Consider the following 20,288-nt stretch of genomic DNA (forward strand, 5'->3'; position numbering starts at 1 on the left):
CATAACAATGCAATTATTGTAAGACAGTAGTACCAGTGGAGTTGTACATATGGATTACAGTCAAACGATTTTCTGACTAGGGTCGGATAAGATGTCGATTTGTTTAGTTGACATCCGATGACGTCACATCACGTGGGGCACACAGGAACTCATCTCGTAAAACGTAATACTAAAGTCACGCTGCAGGCGAAGTCACAAGTATATTTTTCCCCACTGTAAAACTCACTGATGAAGCACAAAAGTGCCGTGAGTCACGCATCAAGGAAGTGTAGACAGAGTTGACATCTTTGTTATCAGAAGGAAATGACAGTGACCCCGGGTCATGTAGCTGCTCAACAATTACACAAACGAGGCTTATTTTGCGCATGGCCATTCTATTCATTCTTCTCATCGGATTTTCATCGAAAAAAGTGAACACGTATAACAATGACTGATTCAGCTATTGTTTGACTATCCACAGTCCCTGCAGGAGATATTGTGTACTATCATTTTGCCACATTCTCACCTAGATTCCTCTTGGCTCTTTAAAAGCCACAAAACCCATCCTGTCACTTTCGAATTCGAAACGCTTTCGTCAAGTTTTGCGCACACGGCCGTTTGAATTGCGTTAACACTTGGTTTGGCGATATAGATACGTTTCGTTCGGCATCGTCTTGTTTGCTGCCCACAGTTAAAAGTTATGAACACGGTGGCGGGGATGGAGGGGGGCGGGGGGCTATGCTTACGACGGTCAACTTTTTCACCCTTAAACCCCTTAAATCGAACACTGAGTAAAGTCACAGTATATCCAATTGTGAAAGGAATATAAGCACGGAATTCTATCGTACCGAAGCGTCGCAAAATATGCTCACGCTGCCTGGCCCTGCATGAAATCCTCATCAAGAAAGTTTCTGGAGTCACTGAGAGCTTCACTAACTGCAGTGGCTTGAGAGACTATTGCAGTATTAACAATCAAGTACTGTATTTGTCCATAAATAGAGAGACTGAGGTTTGTCAGAGACGACGTAGAGTTAAATGTGAATGTTAAGAGACAATAGCGGTAACGTTCGGCAAATTTTTTTTACAAAATTTTTCTTGTTTTACTCCCAGTCATGTCAATATATATTTAATATACTAAGTTACAACCGTGACCTTGTCAGCATGGCATATTGTGTACAAAATTCAATGTTATTATGGACAAACAAATAGGCCGGAGTAAAATTCAATGAAGGTAGAACTCGCCTCGGGGACAGATATTCGGACTCTCAAACTTTTACAATTCTCTTCTGATATACCACTTGTGGGGTTCAACTTTAAAACTCTCGATGTAAGGAAACTTTTCACAGGCTTAGTTTTTCGAAAATCGAAAGTTGTATTTTTTCTCAATAGAGTTAAGACAGGGTGGCGGCCATTTTGAATTCTAAATATCGGTAAATCTTGGGTTATTTGTTTCTGCAGTACCAAAATTTGCACGGTGAACCCCGACTTTTATTTTTGATTTAGTTAGAGAATGGCTGAAAGTTTAACTGTGGAAAGTTTGAGCGAAGGTTTAAGTCTTTCACTTTCGAGGTGCATACTACCTTTACGTCGGCATATCAGATAGATACAACCTGTGTTTACAAGTTGAAATGCTACCAATTCGACGTGCTTTTGTGATTAGAACAGGGTATTTTACAAGCATACAAAATATTAGAAAGAACATCAATAACTATAGCCGATGGAACTTTACAACTATAAATGTGAATACAATTTTTGTCACGTGATGATCAATGGGCGACGGGAAAAGATCATGTACAGAAGCTCGCCCTAGTTTTTTTACCGAGCAGAGAAGGAGGAAAGCTCTGATCTAGTATGACGTGAAAGTTGTAACATTTCCCAGAATATTTGTGGTGAAGCGATCGATACAGTTTTGGTAGGCTTGTCAATCAGGCGTGCAGGCATTTAATAATGCTGTTAGTATATGTGAACAGTTGAATATTTGGCTGTGTTCGGCATTATTTGTAATCGCGGCCGTTGTCAGGAACTGTAACAAAACACTTACTACTTAACCCGTCGTATTTCTTCGGAGATGGGGGAATTGACTGAAGTTTGAGCAAAAAAACGAACATAAACAACAACAACAATAACAATGACAAAACAAGAATTCTGTAATGTTGACATCTTTAGTTTCAATTTCACTGAAACACTCATCGTTCGTATCAGATAGAGATTATGTTATCGAGGTTTTACAGTTTTCAACAATTGCATATGTTTTATGAAGACCCACCCAAAACCTAACTTTCTGCGGCAAACACAAAATATTATTGATATACAACCGATATTAGTGCACTGATACGTTGTATGGTACTGAGGTTATATCATTTCGAGTATCTTCGACTCGCATCCATTAGTAAAGGATCCTTAAAGGCGGAGCCTCCCTTTAAAAGGACGCCAAGGTATGGCGGCGTTCGTTGTGTAAGTGGACACCAAACAGGCAACACGCGGGCACTCGCTCCAGAAAATGCAACTTTTTAGTTTTCCCCGGCCGCAAAAACCCAGACAGACTACCAAGCGGTCAGCGTGACGTTGCTGCTGATCGAACTCTGTGGTTATTTTAAAAGACTAACGCGACTGGAAGACAATGTTTTAGGAAATTCGAGCGTTTGTGGTGGGGAATCAATGACCATTGACTATTTGAACTGACCGTCAATCAAAAGCTTGCATAAACTCTGTTTGCAGGATTAGCAACATGTGACAAAAGGTTGAGATGAGTTTGTGTAATTAATGTAGAAATCAAACATCATACTGGCCATGTGTTTGACTGGGAGGAGAACTCCACTAATGCGAGAACCAGGGATTGAAAAGTGCCGCTTTAATTTACTAATTGCTGACGTACAAACGTCACGCAGACCGTTTTAGACAACAGAACACGTTATGAAATGTCAAAATAAATGATTTAATATCGTAAAAGACATGACGAAAACAACGGTTTCAGATAATAAAGGCAGTCTATGTGATAACATCATGGCTTCTCTATTATCTACGTCATGGCTTTATTAGTAAGAATAGCCGTGATACATCCATTAAAGATATCTATTAAGTTTCACCACCAATCTATGTATGTATGTATGTATGTATGTATGTATGTATGTATGTATGTATGTATGTATGTATGTTTGTACCGGTATGTATGTTAGTCTGGCAGAGACCCTGCGATTCGCGTTCTTCCCTGTTGGAACACGCGCGCGCCCTTCAGAGACGCGACGCGAATCCCAGGGTCTGGACGTTCTTGCAAGCGACCGGTCGGATTTCTGCCTGATCCGGGTACTTTATTAGAACTCCACACTTCCGTTAATCAAAAAAAATGACAAGTACCAAAGCCAAATAAAATGAAAAATGAAAAATAAAAACATACCGCGTATATAGGTCTACCAGCTACTAGTATATATTCTCTCCGCCCAGTTAGATAGGTGTTTCTTTTGACGTCACTACCCCTATGAATATTCATGTAATTGCAAAAACGGACAGTCGCTGTGTCTGGCAGCGCGTGCTCACAGCTGCACAGCGTAGCCTTCGAATGCAGGCCCATCGTGGGCTCGCACAAAACAAGGCACAGCGACTGTGGAGAGTCTATATGTATGTATGTCTGTCTGTCTGTCTGGCTGTACGTACGTACGTAATTACCTACGTATCTAGATCTAAGCTTATCTATCTATCTATCTATCTATCTATATATCTATCTATCTATCTAGCCTATCTATCTATCTGTCTATCTTTGTGTCTGCCTGTCCGTCTATTTAACCACAAACACATACTTTAGGCCCTATGTGTGTGTGTGTGTGTGTGTGTGTGTGTGTGTGTGTGTATGTGTGTGTGTGTTACTTAAGTTCCATGCATCCTGCAATCCTTAGACAGAACTAAATTTTACTTAGGTCTTGTATGGTTTGCACGTAACATTATACTGAAGACAGAAGGAAACTTTAGTTCTTTCTGAGGATTGCAGGATGCATGAAACTTAAAGCCCAACTAACTGTAACTCTTGAAACTTGTTGACCTCAAAAGATCTTTCTTTTCTTTCATAGTTTTCTGTGAATTCTATGCTCTGAAGTGGGCTTTTACTGCGTGAGGAAACCATTCCTTTGTGAAACATTTGACACGTAAATTCAAATTTTAAAGGTCATTTTGAGTTCTCACCATTTTCAAAAATTGTAATATTACAAAGGAAACAGAACATAGGATGTCACTGTTGAAAACATTCACCCCTATGCATTACATTGGACTAATCTGTGCAGTGTATGTGAAGATTTCAGTGAAGATATGCAGAGTATATCCACGGTTTTTGCTTTTCCACATGGGGTTGCGACTTAATGTTTGGGCAAACATTAAATCGCAGTGTAATCTTTATCTTGTTCAAAATTGCATATATAGTCCCATATATAGTCCCACAAGGTAGTTAATAATAAGTGTATACACACACCTAAATAAGTACATTCTCATTAACTTATTTTAGCTTGAAATAAAAATAATAAAAATAATGCTAAAAGATACAGCTAGTGGGGCTTTTAGTAACGCATATTATTACTTCAGATTGGGGCAATTTATTATAATATATAACGCTATTATATATATATATATATATATATATATATATATATATATATATATATATATATATATATATATATATATATATATATATATATATATTGCTGTATGATTTTCCATCGTCGCCGAGCACTCCACTCCCCCCGAAGATGCAAGGGAGTTTCGCTTTATGGATGATTATGGATGGATTGATGGACATATGGATGGATGTACCTAATGACCTAGCTATCTACCAAGTACAAACCTACCTACCTACCTACCTACCTACCTACCTATCTATCGATATCTATCAATTCATCCATCCGTCAATCTATTCGATGGCCCACCAATCCTGTTGTATACCTGCCTCTCAAATAAGGGTGACGATATGTCAGTCTACAGTGCGTTGGACAGTGTCGTATACCACTTTGGACATTACAGAAATTCTGACAATTATTAATCATACAAGCATTCAGATATGCTGTTCTCTCTACTGCCATGGTGTGTCTTCATGGACATGTCATGCAGCTAATTTAGCGAGTGTTCCTATGCCTGAGGTAGTTGCACGGCATGAATCTTTCACGGTAGCACGGATGAATTGTTCTCTTAACGAGTCCCAAACCAGTTCCGCCGGTGAAAGAGCAGTCGTCGCCCCTAGCGTATGAAAGGGATGCGTTCCGGCTTTGTACGGAAGGTCAACGGTCATTATACTAAAGCTTTCTTTGTTGGCCACCCCTCCGTCATCCCACTTACTCTGTGAACTGATGATTCACATGGCCTTGCCGTTGATGTTGTAAAGAATTTGAACATTTAGGTGTGAAAACACAGGGAGCATGAGTTCCTGTCTTCTAGACACGTTTTAAACGCTTCATCACATTCCCCTTAAAGTCTAAATCGCGAAAACATGTTTGTTTCAGTTTTTCATCGTATACCTGTTGGCATGAAACCGGGTCATTTACCGTTTAGACGGATATCATGTAGTATTTTATCTTACAAATTCACATGTTCTAAAATTCCATAAGATAGCACTTTTTAAATATTGGACTGATGAAAAAACTACTCAAAAGTCAATTGCAAAATCAAGCATTTTTTTTAAAATTTAAACAGTAGTATTCGATGTACAACAAGAACTTGAACTTCTACGCCAGTCTGCCATTCAACTTTTTTCAGCAGGATGCACTATAAGATTTTCCGAGAGGGAGAGTCAAAACATGGGATAATTTACCGAGTGGAAATTATTAGGCCAGGTATCTTTTATGGAAATTGTTACATAATGGAAAAAATAAGCATACTACACCTATTTGCTATCATATCTCACAGGAAAATTGTCAGGTATACCTCCCCCGAAGACCCAAGTGATCTACTCATACAAGTGCCTTTTATAATCCTAAAATTGAAAGCTAAGTAAGATAAAATAAAATTAAAGCGGATTAGTTTCCATTCAGTTGTTAATTTTTGTATCTGACTGAACGGGTAAATTGTTGAGGTTAAACGGTAACGAGCCGAAGCTATCGTTACGGCTATGCTATGAACAAACGATGGATAAGTAATCAGCATTACCGTACACTGAGATCACCAGCCTCGGTCTGAGGAATCGACACTCTGTATATATTTTAAGCATCATTATTTTCAAGTAGAATTTGTGAAACTAGACTACTATTAAAGTGCTCGTTGTCGATGAGTAAGTTTGATTTAACTCCAATGTAGCGACCGGTTCGCGCTTTTTTGCCCTTCCTATATCCACATAGCCTAGATTCTATTCGTCCGCTTGCCTCCGTACCTCCGACCCACTCCCGGAGTGGGTCGGAGGTACGGAGGCAAGCGGACAAATAGAATCTAGGCTAATATCCACAGGGAACCATACGAACGACCATGGCAATGAATATGCATTATTCTTCCTCTTCAATAAATGATATTTCAAGCAAATACACATATTCACTGCCATCAGTGTTCCCTCCCTTTACAGAACACGCGATCCTTGATAACTTGACCACCCACTTCTATTTGTAATCCATCAACGCTGCCTAATGGATTGATGTGTTGACTGTATCAGAAAATTAAATGAATCGGTTAAAGGGAAACAGTCGTCGGAACTGCGCCCGTGCGAGTTTCTTGTTTACAAATCAAGTTTGTGATATATTTTAGAGGTTAAAGCAATCTTAATGTGCAAATTTTAAACAACTTCTTTGTTTTCCTTCGGCATCATAAAATCAGAGAAGTGCATAGGGTAGGCGACGGGGTCGCTTATCGACCATGTTCGAAAATGGTGTCGGGCAGTAAATGGGAGAGCGTCAATGACCCGCTCCGCGGGTCGTGTAAAAATTAGGGAAAAGTGCAAATTCCACCGAATATCGAAGAAATTATAGCATAAAAATATTATAAAATTAATGAAATATTAATTGGTGGTTACCAACTTCAATTTTGCTGCGCATATATCAGTTTAATCAACCATTCACCATCGGAACCTCTAACGGGGTTACCGACGACTGATGAAATAGTTAAACTTTCATCTCTCTCGCGAGACTGGAACGGGAGTTTAAAGAATCGCAATTTTAGTCAAATTTTGGGATTTTTGTCACGCAATTTGTATATCACCATATTTCTGAAATCGTAGAAAACCTGGAGCCCAAACTTCACGCCGTTCTTCGACCTATAGCGCGAGAACGGGGCAAAATAAGAAACGAGATTACAATCGTGCAAGTCGAAAAGATTTTACTATATGGGAGTAACAAGGCATTTCTTGCACCTCATCATCATAGCTGCAACATTTAAATTATACGATGTAGATTATGACAGACATGTTTTAACTTTCATCAGTCACCATCGTACCTTGGAGACAGTGTTTGCATCGGTTGTCTGGGTCCAATACAGTTCCGACGACTGTATCCCTTTAACGTAAAGCTGATACTGACCAAATAAACTGAATATCCTATCCTATCCCATGATTTGAACCGATTGATTTAATTCGCTGATGAGGTCAATAAGTTGAGCAAGTGCGCAATGTGCGTTGCCTGATGGTAGTAGTGTGTAGTCAGGTAGTCATGGACACCGATTGTAGAGAGTTCGGTCAAGGGAGAGGGTACAGTTAGTTGTAAATGTATGTCTTTATTGAAAATATCACTGATAGACGAGGAAGAATATTTATTCGCCACGGTCAATGCCACATTTTCCTGGGGTATGTTAAACTGGCCCCCAGTCGCCTGGCTTTTTCGGCAGCTGAGTTTATAGCTGGCCAAGGCGTTCACCCCACAATCTATATGCAATATCCTACCATTAGCGCGTCGGTCTGCTGATGTTTAATCCATCAATTTATTATATGTTATGATACTTATATGTCCATAGACTTGGAACAAGTCTAAAGGTCTGTCTCAAGTATTCATCTTCCAAGGCTGAACCAGATAAGCTTACCGTATTTGCATATGAAAATGGACATTTCTTTTAAGCTAGAACCCGCCTCGGAGACAGATATTCGGACTCTAAAACTTCAACAATTCTTTTCTGATCTACCACTTGTGGGTCTTCATGTAAGGCATACGATGACTTTTCATCGGCTAATTTTTCTCCATAGAGTTAACGCAGGGATGCGGCCTTTTTGAATTTCAAATATATGTAAAACTTTGGTTATTTTTTTCTCTATTACCAAATTTTTCACGATGACAACAGATTTTTATTCTTGATTTTGAAAGAGAATGGTTGGAAGATTCATTCAGGAAAGTTTGAGCAAAAGTTCAAGTCTTTCACTTTCGAGGCACGCACTGCCTTAAATAAAATGAGTGAAAGCGCTGCAAAAGTGATACATGGAATCATTTTTCACGAACATTTCTTTCAGTATAAGCCTTTTTTTGTGATCTATCATCTTTCGGCCTTCACGCCAGGAAGTAATTTTTCCATATGGACACTGAAAATTTATGATTGTACGGATGTGGTTATGCAAATTAAGTGCATCCTCATAAGGAAGTGCGAGGACAGTAATCATAAAAACTCGATATGGAGTGTGTGTACCTCCATATCTGATTCAGAACAATGTCAAATGAAACCACTGCTCTTCACTTCAGGTGTATGTTCGTATTATACATTAAGTACAGCACCAGTTGTTCAGTTGACTTTATTGAGTTCATGCAGGAAGCGTGGGTTTAGGATAACAGACTTTGTAGTTGAAGTATTTAATTTATCAATTTATTCATGGTTTATATATAATGTATTCAATTTATTCATAAGAACTTAAATTGAAAAGATTTTTATGCAGATGAAAGCTGAGATATGATGTACTGTATCCGTTATTCTGAATTTTAATAATTGAGATAGGTGCAACAGGGGCTTGTGGGCTATGTAGTCAGCTCGATCGCCTACTCGATCGAACTACCATGCCAACAAGCGTGTGATATCATGATATACCTTCAAGTGTGTCAGCGTGACTTTCAAATTGTAGAACTCAGCTCGCAAATGGTGGAACGAGCTTTCTTTCACTTCGAGATCTCGCGAGACTTAAATAGTAGCAGTCGCTTTCTGCATTTGTGGATCAGCTCACGACATGGATTAATAATATTCCATAGATTACTAAGGCCAAATGAAAAAAAAGTGTTCTGGTAACCCGACTTTCCCTAAATAACACCTCCCATCCGAGAAATTTTTCTCAAAATATTTTGAGTAAATTCTCTACATTTTACAGAACTTTATGGGTCTCAGCCAACGACAAGAAAAAATTAAAAAAATCAAAAGAAAATAATCAAAAAATCATCCAACCTACAGGTACCTGTAGTACAGTAATATATTCGGAGACATGGTACAGGATATTCACATTTTTATATTTTGGCCTAAGCTTTTGTGCAATCTACTACGTTTAAGGTAGAATGTGCCTCGGGGACAGACATTCGGACCCTCAAGTTTTAACAATTCTTTTCTGACCTATGGGGCTCATTTTTCAGCCCTTGGAGTGAGAAAAACTTTACAAGTCTTAGTTTTTCGAAAATAGAAATGTTTGTTTTCCCCAATAGAGTTATGGTATAACGCGCCTCGGAGACAGATATTCGGTTTTTCAAGTTCTTTCTGATCTAACCCTTACGGGGGCTCATTTTAAAGCTTTTAGAAAAAGTAAACTTTTCACCGTCTCAGTTTATCGAAAATCCAAAGTTTAATTTTTCCCACAGAGGTAACACAGGGATGGCGGCCATTTTGAATTTCTAATATCGGTATATGTTTGGTAATCTGTTTTTCTAGTACCAAACTTTGCACATTCACCCCCTGATTTTTGTTTTTGATTTGGCAAGAGTATGTCTCAAGTTTAATTACGAAAGTCTGAGCAAAAAGTTTCGAAGAGCATAATACCTTAAAGGGACAAAGTTGGCCATTTTTCATGAATTTTGTTTGATGCAAGATACTACTTATATATTGTTTGACATGTTGAAAGATACTGAATGAATGGGTGACCATGCATATATTCGACCCTGGAATTAATGGTCATGACCATTAATTCATTTTCATGATGGTTTCATGTACCGTGTCTAAAACCGGGGTCGAATATATGCATGGTCACCCATAGTCTTTCACAATTCGAAGTGAAAAGCGGAGAGTTTGTTCTGCTAAAATATATCCGTTATCTAACCCATGTTAAATATAATATATCGCATATCAAAAATCTCATTTGTCCACCAACCGTGTTATAAAATGATAACCGAGAAAGTCCGTGAATGATTCAAGTCTCAAAAATATGAAGAAAAAAATGTATTGATTGAATATTTATTTTGTGTGTTTACAATCAGAATAAATTAATAATTTTCAAATGTTTGGTCACAAATAACTCTTGCAGAAATTTGCCTTAAACTGTGTTATCAAAGGGAAAATGACCAATACTTCATACATAATATTATCGATTTATTGACTATTTTACAACTGTACAATTCAAGGTTAAAAATAAAAAGTCTTACATCACTTATCATAATAGTTCATTTTCGATGACAGGACAAGTTCATGCATATGCGTTCACAATTTTTTCAATCGCTCTATTAATGATTCTCAGTGATTGTAACACTATGCTACTTGTAATGCTGAATGCAGTAATTCTTATCCACCTGGAGAGTATTTTCTCTTCATTTCAGCAAGTACAAGTATTTGATTGCTAAGGAAGTATTTCTCTGTTACACTTTACAAAAATGCCTTTTCAGTACCTTCTTGAAATAAGGCTCAAATAATTTAACATAAGTTTCAAAAATGACACTAAAGCAGATGAACAGAGCCCGTATTAATATTCTCACTTCGGTTGAAATATGCCATTTGTCAGATCACAGGAAAGTCGCATTTCGTCACTAAAGGGCGCTAATGTGCACCTACATCAGGTGTAGCCACCACGTCAACAAAGACAGAATGTAGACATTGACAATTTCAAAATACTCAGTGCAGCTAAACATCCTCTTACGTGAGAGATATTTAAATGGTATTGATTGTAAAAAATTGTGTGAAACAGATTTGAGGATGGTATATACCGAGCTTCATGCCAAGACACTGAAAACATTTTTAAAAGTGTGCACATGTAAGTGCTTTTGTTCAAAGTCTCCAGAATCTCTGGGAATCCTCTCCTGGACCAATGTTAAAATGTTAGGAGTTTTATTGATACACACCTATCGACAGTATCATACTGCCTTTAACCATTAGAAACAAAGAACTAAACCAACAAAACCAGACTCTTTGCTATATGCTTACATTTTGAATAAAAATAATTGTAACTTATACATTTTAAAAACCACATCTCATATAAATATTAATCAAATTGTCTACTATTGGCTCTAGAATTAAATTTTGTAAAATGGTTAGCTAAGACTTCTTTTGGCAACCTCCCCCACCTCTCGCCTCCCCAACCATCCTCCCCCAATCTTCTTCTTGTTGGGTAGGTTGCACAACATGTATGTTGTTGAGTAATGCACTATCCTTGAGTGATACCAAAACTGAAATTAACACTACCTTCAAGGGCACACCTCCTCATTGTTGGATTTAATGTGCTTCCTTTAAGGAACCTCCTCAGACAAAAGAGATTTCAGGGTGGGGTGGGGGTGAAGGAAATATTGCCAATCCCTGATATACCCTAAGTAAATATACAATACTGCACAAGTTTTCTTAAGTGTGTGGTGATACTATATATACTGAAATTGGTTTCATTTCATTATCAACTGTCAACATCATTGGCACCAACACGTTACATATGGCAAAAATTTGAAGGGACTATCGTGGTGTTCTAAGAGACCATGGAAACTCTAAAGGACCATAGTGGTTCTAAGTTCAGTGAAAGTGGAAACACAGACTATGGTGGTTCTAAGTTTAGCAAAAGTGTGAAGGGACTATGGGTGTTCTAAGTCTAGCAAAAGTATGAACAGACCATGGTGGTTCTAAGTTCAGGGAAAGTGTGAAGGGACCATGGTGCTTCCAAGTTTAGCAAAAGTGCTTCTAAATCTAACAAAAGTGTGAAGGGACCATGGTGGTTCTAAATCTAACAAAAGTGTGAAGGGACCATGGTGGTTCTAAGTTCAGTGAAAGAAGAAACACAGACTATAGCGGTTCTAAGTGTAGCAAAAGTGTGAAAGGACCATGGTGTTTCTAAGTGTAGCAAAAGTGTGAAGGGACCATGGTGGTTCTAAGAACATAAATAACCTATTCCAATATTTTCTTGAAAAATGGAATCTGACTTACTCTTGTTTATAAATCAGTTCTACAAAAGAATCTCAGTAGAAAAGTTATAAAATTCATAATACATCACATAGTGCTTTGATGGAATATAGTTCAAAGACTATTTGAATATTAAAAGCCGTTTCTGACTCTGCTGTGAACTTCTGTGGCACACTATGTTGTGACCTTTGACCCGATAACCATTCAAATGGGAGGTGGAAGCCCTCATTGTAAAATATTTCTCCTGTTGGAATCTTCAACCCTAAGACATTCCTAACATGTACTCTAACTATGAATGAGAAAACATCATTGACACAAAATACTTAAAAGAATATCAAAATAAATTCCCTGAAAAACTAGTGTAGCAACTTTCAAAGTGTGGGACTAGTTTTTGAAATACTTTTACTATGAGAAATTGATTTATAATGATGGAATGTGACATAAGTCTGCCTGGCTACAATATACTGTACACTGCAACTTACTTGGACTTGACTACAGAGATAAAATACATATACCAGGAGCAATTAATGTCTCATTATTAGCAATGCTTTTTCACAAATCAGTTTCAAGAAAAATTCCAGAAACATCGACAAGATGTTGCAAAGATTTCATAAAGGTTTCTTAATTTTTTGGCAGATTTCAGGTCTGAAATTTTCTCAGATGACACTCATAAGTTTTATTAAATGTAGCACAAAGACGCAGATATGGGACTTTTCATCGCCTGTAAATGTCTGAATGTACCTGGCAAAATGGTAAGCACACTGAACAACATCTTTAAAGGAATGATACGTGTACCTTTGCAGGATATTGCTAATTGTTTTGTTAAAAAAACAATGTATTATCTTGTCCTTCTCCTTCATACATCTTAAACGACAGAGTGTTTGCTTAACCAATGAGATATATTATGGATAATATGTACAAGTTACTGTTTACAAATAAATCGTACTTCAAACTACGGTAGAATCAATAGCCAACTATGGCAATTGACTTGTGATTTGTAACACATCCAGGCTGTGTTGTAATACTTGGTATTTTGCAACATGATTTTGGGAGTTCTCTCTGATCACCCGTACCATATTTCAATGAAGAAAAACTAAATGGAAACAAGTCATTGACAATGACATAGTCCCCACTTGTAATAGGAGTATTAGTCTTGAGGGGGCAGGGAAATGAGGTCATTAAGAAGTATCACTAAAGTGTATATGTTCAGATCTATGTACACATAGGTCTATGTCATTGTTCCCAATTTGAAACAAGAGGCATGTCTAAGTTATGGTTCTAAATCGGGAAAAAAGATCAAACCTCTAGCTGTATTGGCCAGCCAAGAAATACATATGTGCATAATAAATGAGGTACAAGATGTGACATCTTAAGGTCTATTATCCTATCAAAATTGAAGCGTAAAGAACTTGTGGTTACTGAGTTATGCATATATATGCATATTCAAGGTCAAAGGTCACCAAGGTCACGTGACATTTTGAAAAAAAACATTGTATTGCTAATTAATCCATATATGCCAAAATTCAGACCTCTAGCTCTATTGGCTTGCCCAATTATATATGGGCATAATTAACGAGGTAAAGCATGTGTTGTCATAAGGTCTCCCATCCTACTAAATATAAAGGACATAGCACTTGTGGTTACTTATTTATTGACATAATTGTGTATTTTAGGTAAAAGGTTATCGAGGTCACATGACATTTTGTCAAAAAATTTCTATCCTATAGTCTATCCCTATATACTAAAAATCATACATTTACCTCTATTGGCTTGCTCAAAATTAGATATGCACATAATTAATGAGGTACAATATGTGGCGTCATAAGGTGTCCCATCATACCAAATATGAAGAGCGTAGCACTTGTGGTTCCTGAGTTATGGACAAATATGTATATTTGGGGTCCAAGGTCACCGAGGTCACGTGACATTTTGTCCAAAAAAAAATGGTATTGCTAAGTTATCCCTACATACCAAAAATCAGACCTCTAGCTCTATTGGCTCGCTCAAAATTAGATATGCACATAATTAATGAGGAACAATATGTGGCGTCATAAGGTGTCCCATCATACCATATATGAAGGGTGTAGCACTTGTGGTTACTGAGTTATGGACAAATATGTATATTTGAGGTCCAAGGTCATTGAGGTCACGTGACATTTTGTCAAAAAAATTGTATTGCTAAGTTATCCCTATATACCAAAAATCAGACCTCTAGCTCTATTCGCTCACTCAAAATTAGATATGTGCATAATTAATGAGTAACAATATGTGGCGTCATAAGGTGTCCCATCATACCAAATATGAAGGGTGTAGCACTAGTGGTTACTGAGTTTTGGACAAATATGTATATTTGAGGTCCAAGGTCATTGAGGTCACATTACATTTTATCAAAATAATTGTATTGCTAAGTTATCCCTATATACCAAAAATCAGACCTCTAGCTCTATCGGCTCGCTCAAAATTAGATATGTGCATAATTAATGAGGTACAATATGTGGCGTCATAAGGTGTCCAATCATACCAAATATGAAGAGTGTAGCACTTGTGGTTACTGAGTTATGCACAAATATGTATATTTGAGGTCAAAGGTCACTAAGGTCACATGACATTTTGTCAAAGTGTCTGAGATATCTGCGTGAACGGATGGACTCACGTGGATGGACTCACGGACTGACATGACCCAATCTATGAGCCCCCTGGACTTTATCTGTGGGGACTAAAAACTGTGTCACTGCATCCTTTTTGCAATATGAATACGATGAGAAACTAAATTTTTATTTTTCTTGGCTTATACATGGGAGTCTATGTACTGCCTTATACATGGGAGTCTATGGACAGCCTTATACATGGGAGTCTATGGACTTCCTTATACATGGGAGTCTATGGACTGCCTTATACATGGGAGTCTATGGACTGCCTTATACATGGGAGTCTATGGTCTGCCTTATACATGGGAGTCTATGGTCTGCCTTATACATGGGAGTCTATGGTCTGCCTTATACATGGGAGTCTATGGAGGTGAAAATTAAAAAGTCCTCTACCACGGCCAAATTTGATCGCATTGTAAAACAAATCGACGTGCATCTGTATGAGGTATGGTACTATCCTTGTACCAAGTTTGAACGAAATCGCTCTAGGCGTCTCTGAGATATCTGCGTGAACGGACGGACGCACGGACGGACGGACGGACGCACGGACATGACCAAACCTATAAGTCCCCACGGACGACTAAAAAATACACAGCCAACATATCAATCAATGGTGCTCTGTGTCTGGGAAAATAATGCTACTGACATCTTGACTCCCATATGGTTCAATTCAATGCAGAATTTGCCGCATTTTGCATTTGTCTTGGCACATTCGCGACATCAAACTGTATGCTGACAATTACGACAGCAATGTGTAAATACTAGAAAGTAAATAATGGTATGCAAGTTACACTGTCTGCATCTGCGGCGTATGAACGTCACGAATTACCGTGACCACACTCATCAACTTGTCGATGATAAAAGTGTCTGAGTAACTTGGCCAGGAAGATTAGTATTTTAAACTGTCTCAGAATTGCCACTTCTACTCTGGCCTATTTGGAATTTCTTTTATAAATTGCAGCAAGAGATAGGGCATTTTTTTTGTGCATATTTTCTACAGTTTTTTTCTTCTGGGATCATGTGAAAATCTCAGACTTTGTTCTGCCAACACTGCCTGAATATGTAATGCCTCTATTATTGCGGACAGGTTCATAAAAGTAATAAAAAGTCATTTGCAACCTCTGTAGCTATGATAAAAGAATCTGAGGATCAATAACTTTTTTCTGGCCTTAGTTTGTTTCGATTAAAGAGACCACGGTCAAGCCTATGTAAACCAAACAGCACCAGATTGAATCTATTTAATTTACTGGATATCATAGAGAATTGAAGTGGTTTTTGAAATAATGATGCAATGAAGTTGAAGGGAATTTAAGTAATTCGCAAAACATAATAATTTTCATCATTGAATGTCTGTTTTATATTATAAAGTATTGTGCGCTGCATTATTGAACTGAATTTTCTTGAAACAAAGTAGTTGGATCTAAAGTGTCTGAATTTACAGTCATGCTTTGTGTAATGCACAAGCTTTGATAGACCCTTTTCATAAGTCTAGCGCTCTCCAGTGGCCACTGTAAATTTGAAGTCAAAGCGAGGCTACTGGGGAAAACCCTGGGCCCCTCAGTTTTCCCCAGTGGCCTCGCTTTTAGTCTGGTTCCCTGACCCATTTACCCCAGTAGAGGGCGTGGGGAAATATAGGGTCAGGTACCGGGTAGCCATCTTGAACAGAATTTTGTTCCAGATGGCGGAGGTTAGTCACCTGACAGAACATGCTACAACAAATATGGCTGCTACAGTGAAAACGCCGGTCAAAATTCGACTGGATCAGAATTGTGTTTGAACACTGGTATCCGAACGAAAAACAGTGGCACACGAGACGGGAAACATAAACTGAAAGGATTAATCCAGAAGTACGGGGAAATAGAGGTGATTTGAAGGCTGGCTGTGATATCGCAGCAGTACTTGTGGCGTGTATCGAACGCGCTAGGGTCATTGAGGTCATCACTGACTGCGGCGTGACTCCAATGACCCAATCACGTTCGATACACGCCACAAGTACTGCTGCGATATCACAGCTAATTGAAAGCAAACTTTGTTGGAACCGGGGTCGGAACTGTGAATGACGATTGATTTCCATGGATAGAATGGTGTCCGAATTTCGTGAAAAATGCCAGGCATCATGTTGGCGTTCTAAAAGTATCAAGAGGTGTGCTAAATCACAGTGGCTAAATCATGGAGGTAAAAAGTCTTTCTTTCTACCTCCGAGGCTTTGTGGTACAAACAAGAAATTGGTGTCAAGTGAGCCTGAAAGTGCGAAACCCAAGAAACATGAGAAAAAGTTACAAGTATTACTTTCATCCAATCACAGCTTGTTTTATTTTAACCCAATAGCGTCCATGTTTACATTTGCCGGTACCTGACCCTATATTTCCCCACGCCCTCTACCGGGGAAAATGGGTCAGGGAACCAGACTATCTCGCTTTGACTTCAAATTCACAGTGGCCACAACAGGGCGCTAGACTTATGAAAAGGGTCTATAGATATTCATGACTCTCCAATTTTCCAATGCTGTTCTGGTCTATTGCTTGTGGGACCTCAATTCACAGCTCTTGGAGTATGAAAAATTTCAACCGTCATAGTTTGTTGAAAATTGAAAATTTTCACTTTTTCCCATAGAGTTTAGACAGGGGTGGCAGCCATTTTGAATTTCAAATATCTGTGAATGTCATGTAATTTGTTTCTCCGGTACCAAACATTGCACAATGACCACCAAATTTTTATTCATGATTTGGTATGACAGTGGTTGAAAGTTTCATTGGCGAAAGTTTGAGCAAGAGGTCAAGTCTTTCACTTACAACGCACATACTACCGAATGTTTCACTTTGGCAAACAAATCTTTTATCGCTAACTGACCATCCGGATGAACACTCAGAATAAACCGAATGAAGTACAGTCGCTGCTGTGGTCACAACTGTGACCTCTGATTTAGTCCTGAAAAAGAAGACTACAGTAAAGACAGGCACTACCGGTACATGACAGAATTGCATGATATGGGCCAGGCAGACTCGAGAAGGCAAAGCACTACAATTTTGCTACAAGACAGTTACGATATTGTCAAGGATCTCGTAAGATCCTGACTTCTTTTTTATCAATCGTGGATGCTTCAGAAGAGAAATCTGTTCACCAGGCTCAGGAATGTCTCTGTCTGGTAGTCTTGATCCTGATAGATTCTGGGATTGTGTACAGCATCTGCAGTCATCACAACTTCCGGCAGTGCCACAGGCTAGGATACATTCCTTGCTGTTGGATAGATTGCCGTCCTGGGATTATGGAAAAACCAAAAATTTGGATCAATGATAGTATTGCCTGTAAAACAGTCAATGCAAAACAAGTCGTTGTCATTACCAGATGAATCAAGGTGGAGGCTGCCAACCAAATTTCACTCAGTTTATAATCCTTTTCAGGGATAGTAGCTGTAATTCATTCATTCATTATGCCAATAAGTAAACAACTTTATCCAAGGAACACTTGGTTCAACTTCCATATAAAAACAAATCAGGTTTTCTGAAAGAACCGTTTAATAGCTTTGTGAGGCAAATGCGCCATCTGAGATAGTCTGGATTTAAGCATTGTTGAGTGTGGACCCTCTATTCTTCAGTATTGCCAAAACTCTCATTTATTAACTCACCTCAAACATACTGTGTTCTCATTTGCATAATATTTGGCTTGATATTTTCCTGATTTCACCCCATTTTAAAGTTTTCAATGTGTGTACATTGTACAGTAATATACAATTAACTGACAGATATCTTAGAGATCCAGAAAGAACATGTATAATTGACAATTCCAGCAACCTTAACCAAATTTGGAGACATCAAAATATCTCTGAATGTTTACATAAATTAGAATATACTATGCGAATAAAATTCACTGAAAACTACTTCTGTGAAGACGATCCCTTTGATTTGCTGCATACCAAACATCGAAAATTTAAATGATCACACAGAAATGTTCATCTTGTGACATGACACAGTATGTGTCTGCATCTGATACAAACATAGATACGTTGGTTACACTGGAGGAAGCTCACATTTCAAACAAGCGGCCTAGCAGCCGATATAGCTCCGCTGTGATAGTTAAGTGGATGACAATGAGGGAAAAAATGACAAAAGTGTTTGAGATATTGAACTTGAACTGGGCAAAAATGATTTTGTTTAAATTATTGTAATAATAGCAAAACGTAGTAAATATGTAAATTAGGCAGTAATTATCAGCGTATTAGGTTTGTTGTTGACATAGAAGCGAAGAATGGTGAAAAATGATTTACAGCAATATGTGCACGAAAATTCATACAATATAAATGTTACCATGATTTCAATGAACAAAATTAAGGTCAAATAGAAAGCTGCATATAATAAAACTGAAAGCATTTAGGCCTATATAAGAAATTTAGAAACTATAATTTTTTGACCAAAAAACAGCAAAATTTGCCTAAAAAAAATTCTGCAAATTTCACCACAATTTGAACAAATCTGATGGAGATCACCCTAGGAACCTCAATACCAAGTTTTAAATCAATCCGACATGCACTTTTAGAGAAGATGATTTTTTTTACCAAAAACAGGAAAAATTGCCCCAAAAATACAATTATGCAAATTTCACCACAATTTGAACAAACTTGACTGAGGTTACCTCTAGGAACCTCTATACCAAGTTTCAAATTAATCTGACTTGAAGTTTCAGAGAAGAAGATTTCTTGACCAAAAACAGGAAAAATTGCCCCAAAAATACAATTATGCAAATTTCACTACAATTTGAACAAACCTCCATACCAAATTTCAAAGAAATCTGACTTGCGGTTTCAGAGAAGAAGACCATTGTTGACGGACGGATGGACGGACAGACAGACAACGACGGACAATCAGCCTATCGGATAAGCTCCGTGTCTCTGACAGCGGAGCTAAAAAACTTGACAGCAAGGACATAAAAGTGAAAAGTTTCACCAAAATGGGGATGACCATACGGCGAAAATAACAGATAAATACTCACTTGTAAGAACTCAGGCTGTACGGTGGTGGAGTGTATTCCATGATCATGGAAAAATCTCTTGACTCTGCGGGATATGCTACTGTATTCCTGAGGGTCACGGATTGTGACATGAACTGTTGCGATAATGGTGTCTCCTTCAAGCCGCCACACATGGAACTCATGGACTGTAACAAGTTCTGGGAACTTTTAAAGAGAGAAAATTCAAGACAAAAGCTCAGATTGAAAGATTGAACAGATGTGTTAGCTTTCTCTTTGAAATTTTTTATCAATCTTGTGATTAAATCATTCAAATTTCCAGTGCCAAAGCTTGCTAGAGAGCAAAATTCAAAACAAAAATCAAAATAGTGACTTTATTCCTTCTATGAGGGCTAAAGTAGAAAAGCTGCTGTTGTTGCGGTGAGAAAATTCTCAGTGCAATGCCGCCCTCTACAGACCAGTTGAGAAAATACTACTGTATAT

The 20,288-nt window shown here is 38.0% G+C and overlaps 1 protein-coding gene across 2 annotated transcripts in view; it reads right to left on the reverse strand.

Annotated features, from left to right (window-relative positions):
- Positions 1-10,392: 10,392 nt before the first annotated feature.
- LOC139138948 (proton-coupled zinc antiporter SLC30A1-like) overlaps positions 10,393-20,288 on the reverse strand; it is a 68,478-nt gene continuing 58,582 nt past the window's right edge. For both annotated transcript variants that reach the window (XM_070707584.1, XM_070707592.1), the window contains exons 7-8: positions 19,830-20,012; positions 10,393-18,100 (exon numbers count right to left, since the gene is read on the reverse strand). In XM_070707584.1, the coding sequence (XP_070563685.1) occupies positions 17,873-18,100; positions 19,830-20,012 (411 nt within the window). In that variant the 3' untranslated portion in view covers positions 10,393-17,872. The remainder of the gene's footprint in view (positions 18,101-19,829; positions 20,013-20,288) is intronic.

This window comes from Ptychodera flava, chromosome 1 (assembly GCF_041260155.1).
Source record: "Ptychodera flava strain L36383 chromosome 1, AS_Pfla_20210202, whole genome shotgun sequence".
NCBI classification, from domain to species: domain Eukaryota; kingdom Metazoa; phylum Hemichordata; class Enteropneusta; family Ptychoderidae; genus Ptychodera; species Ptychodera flava.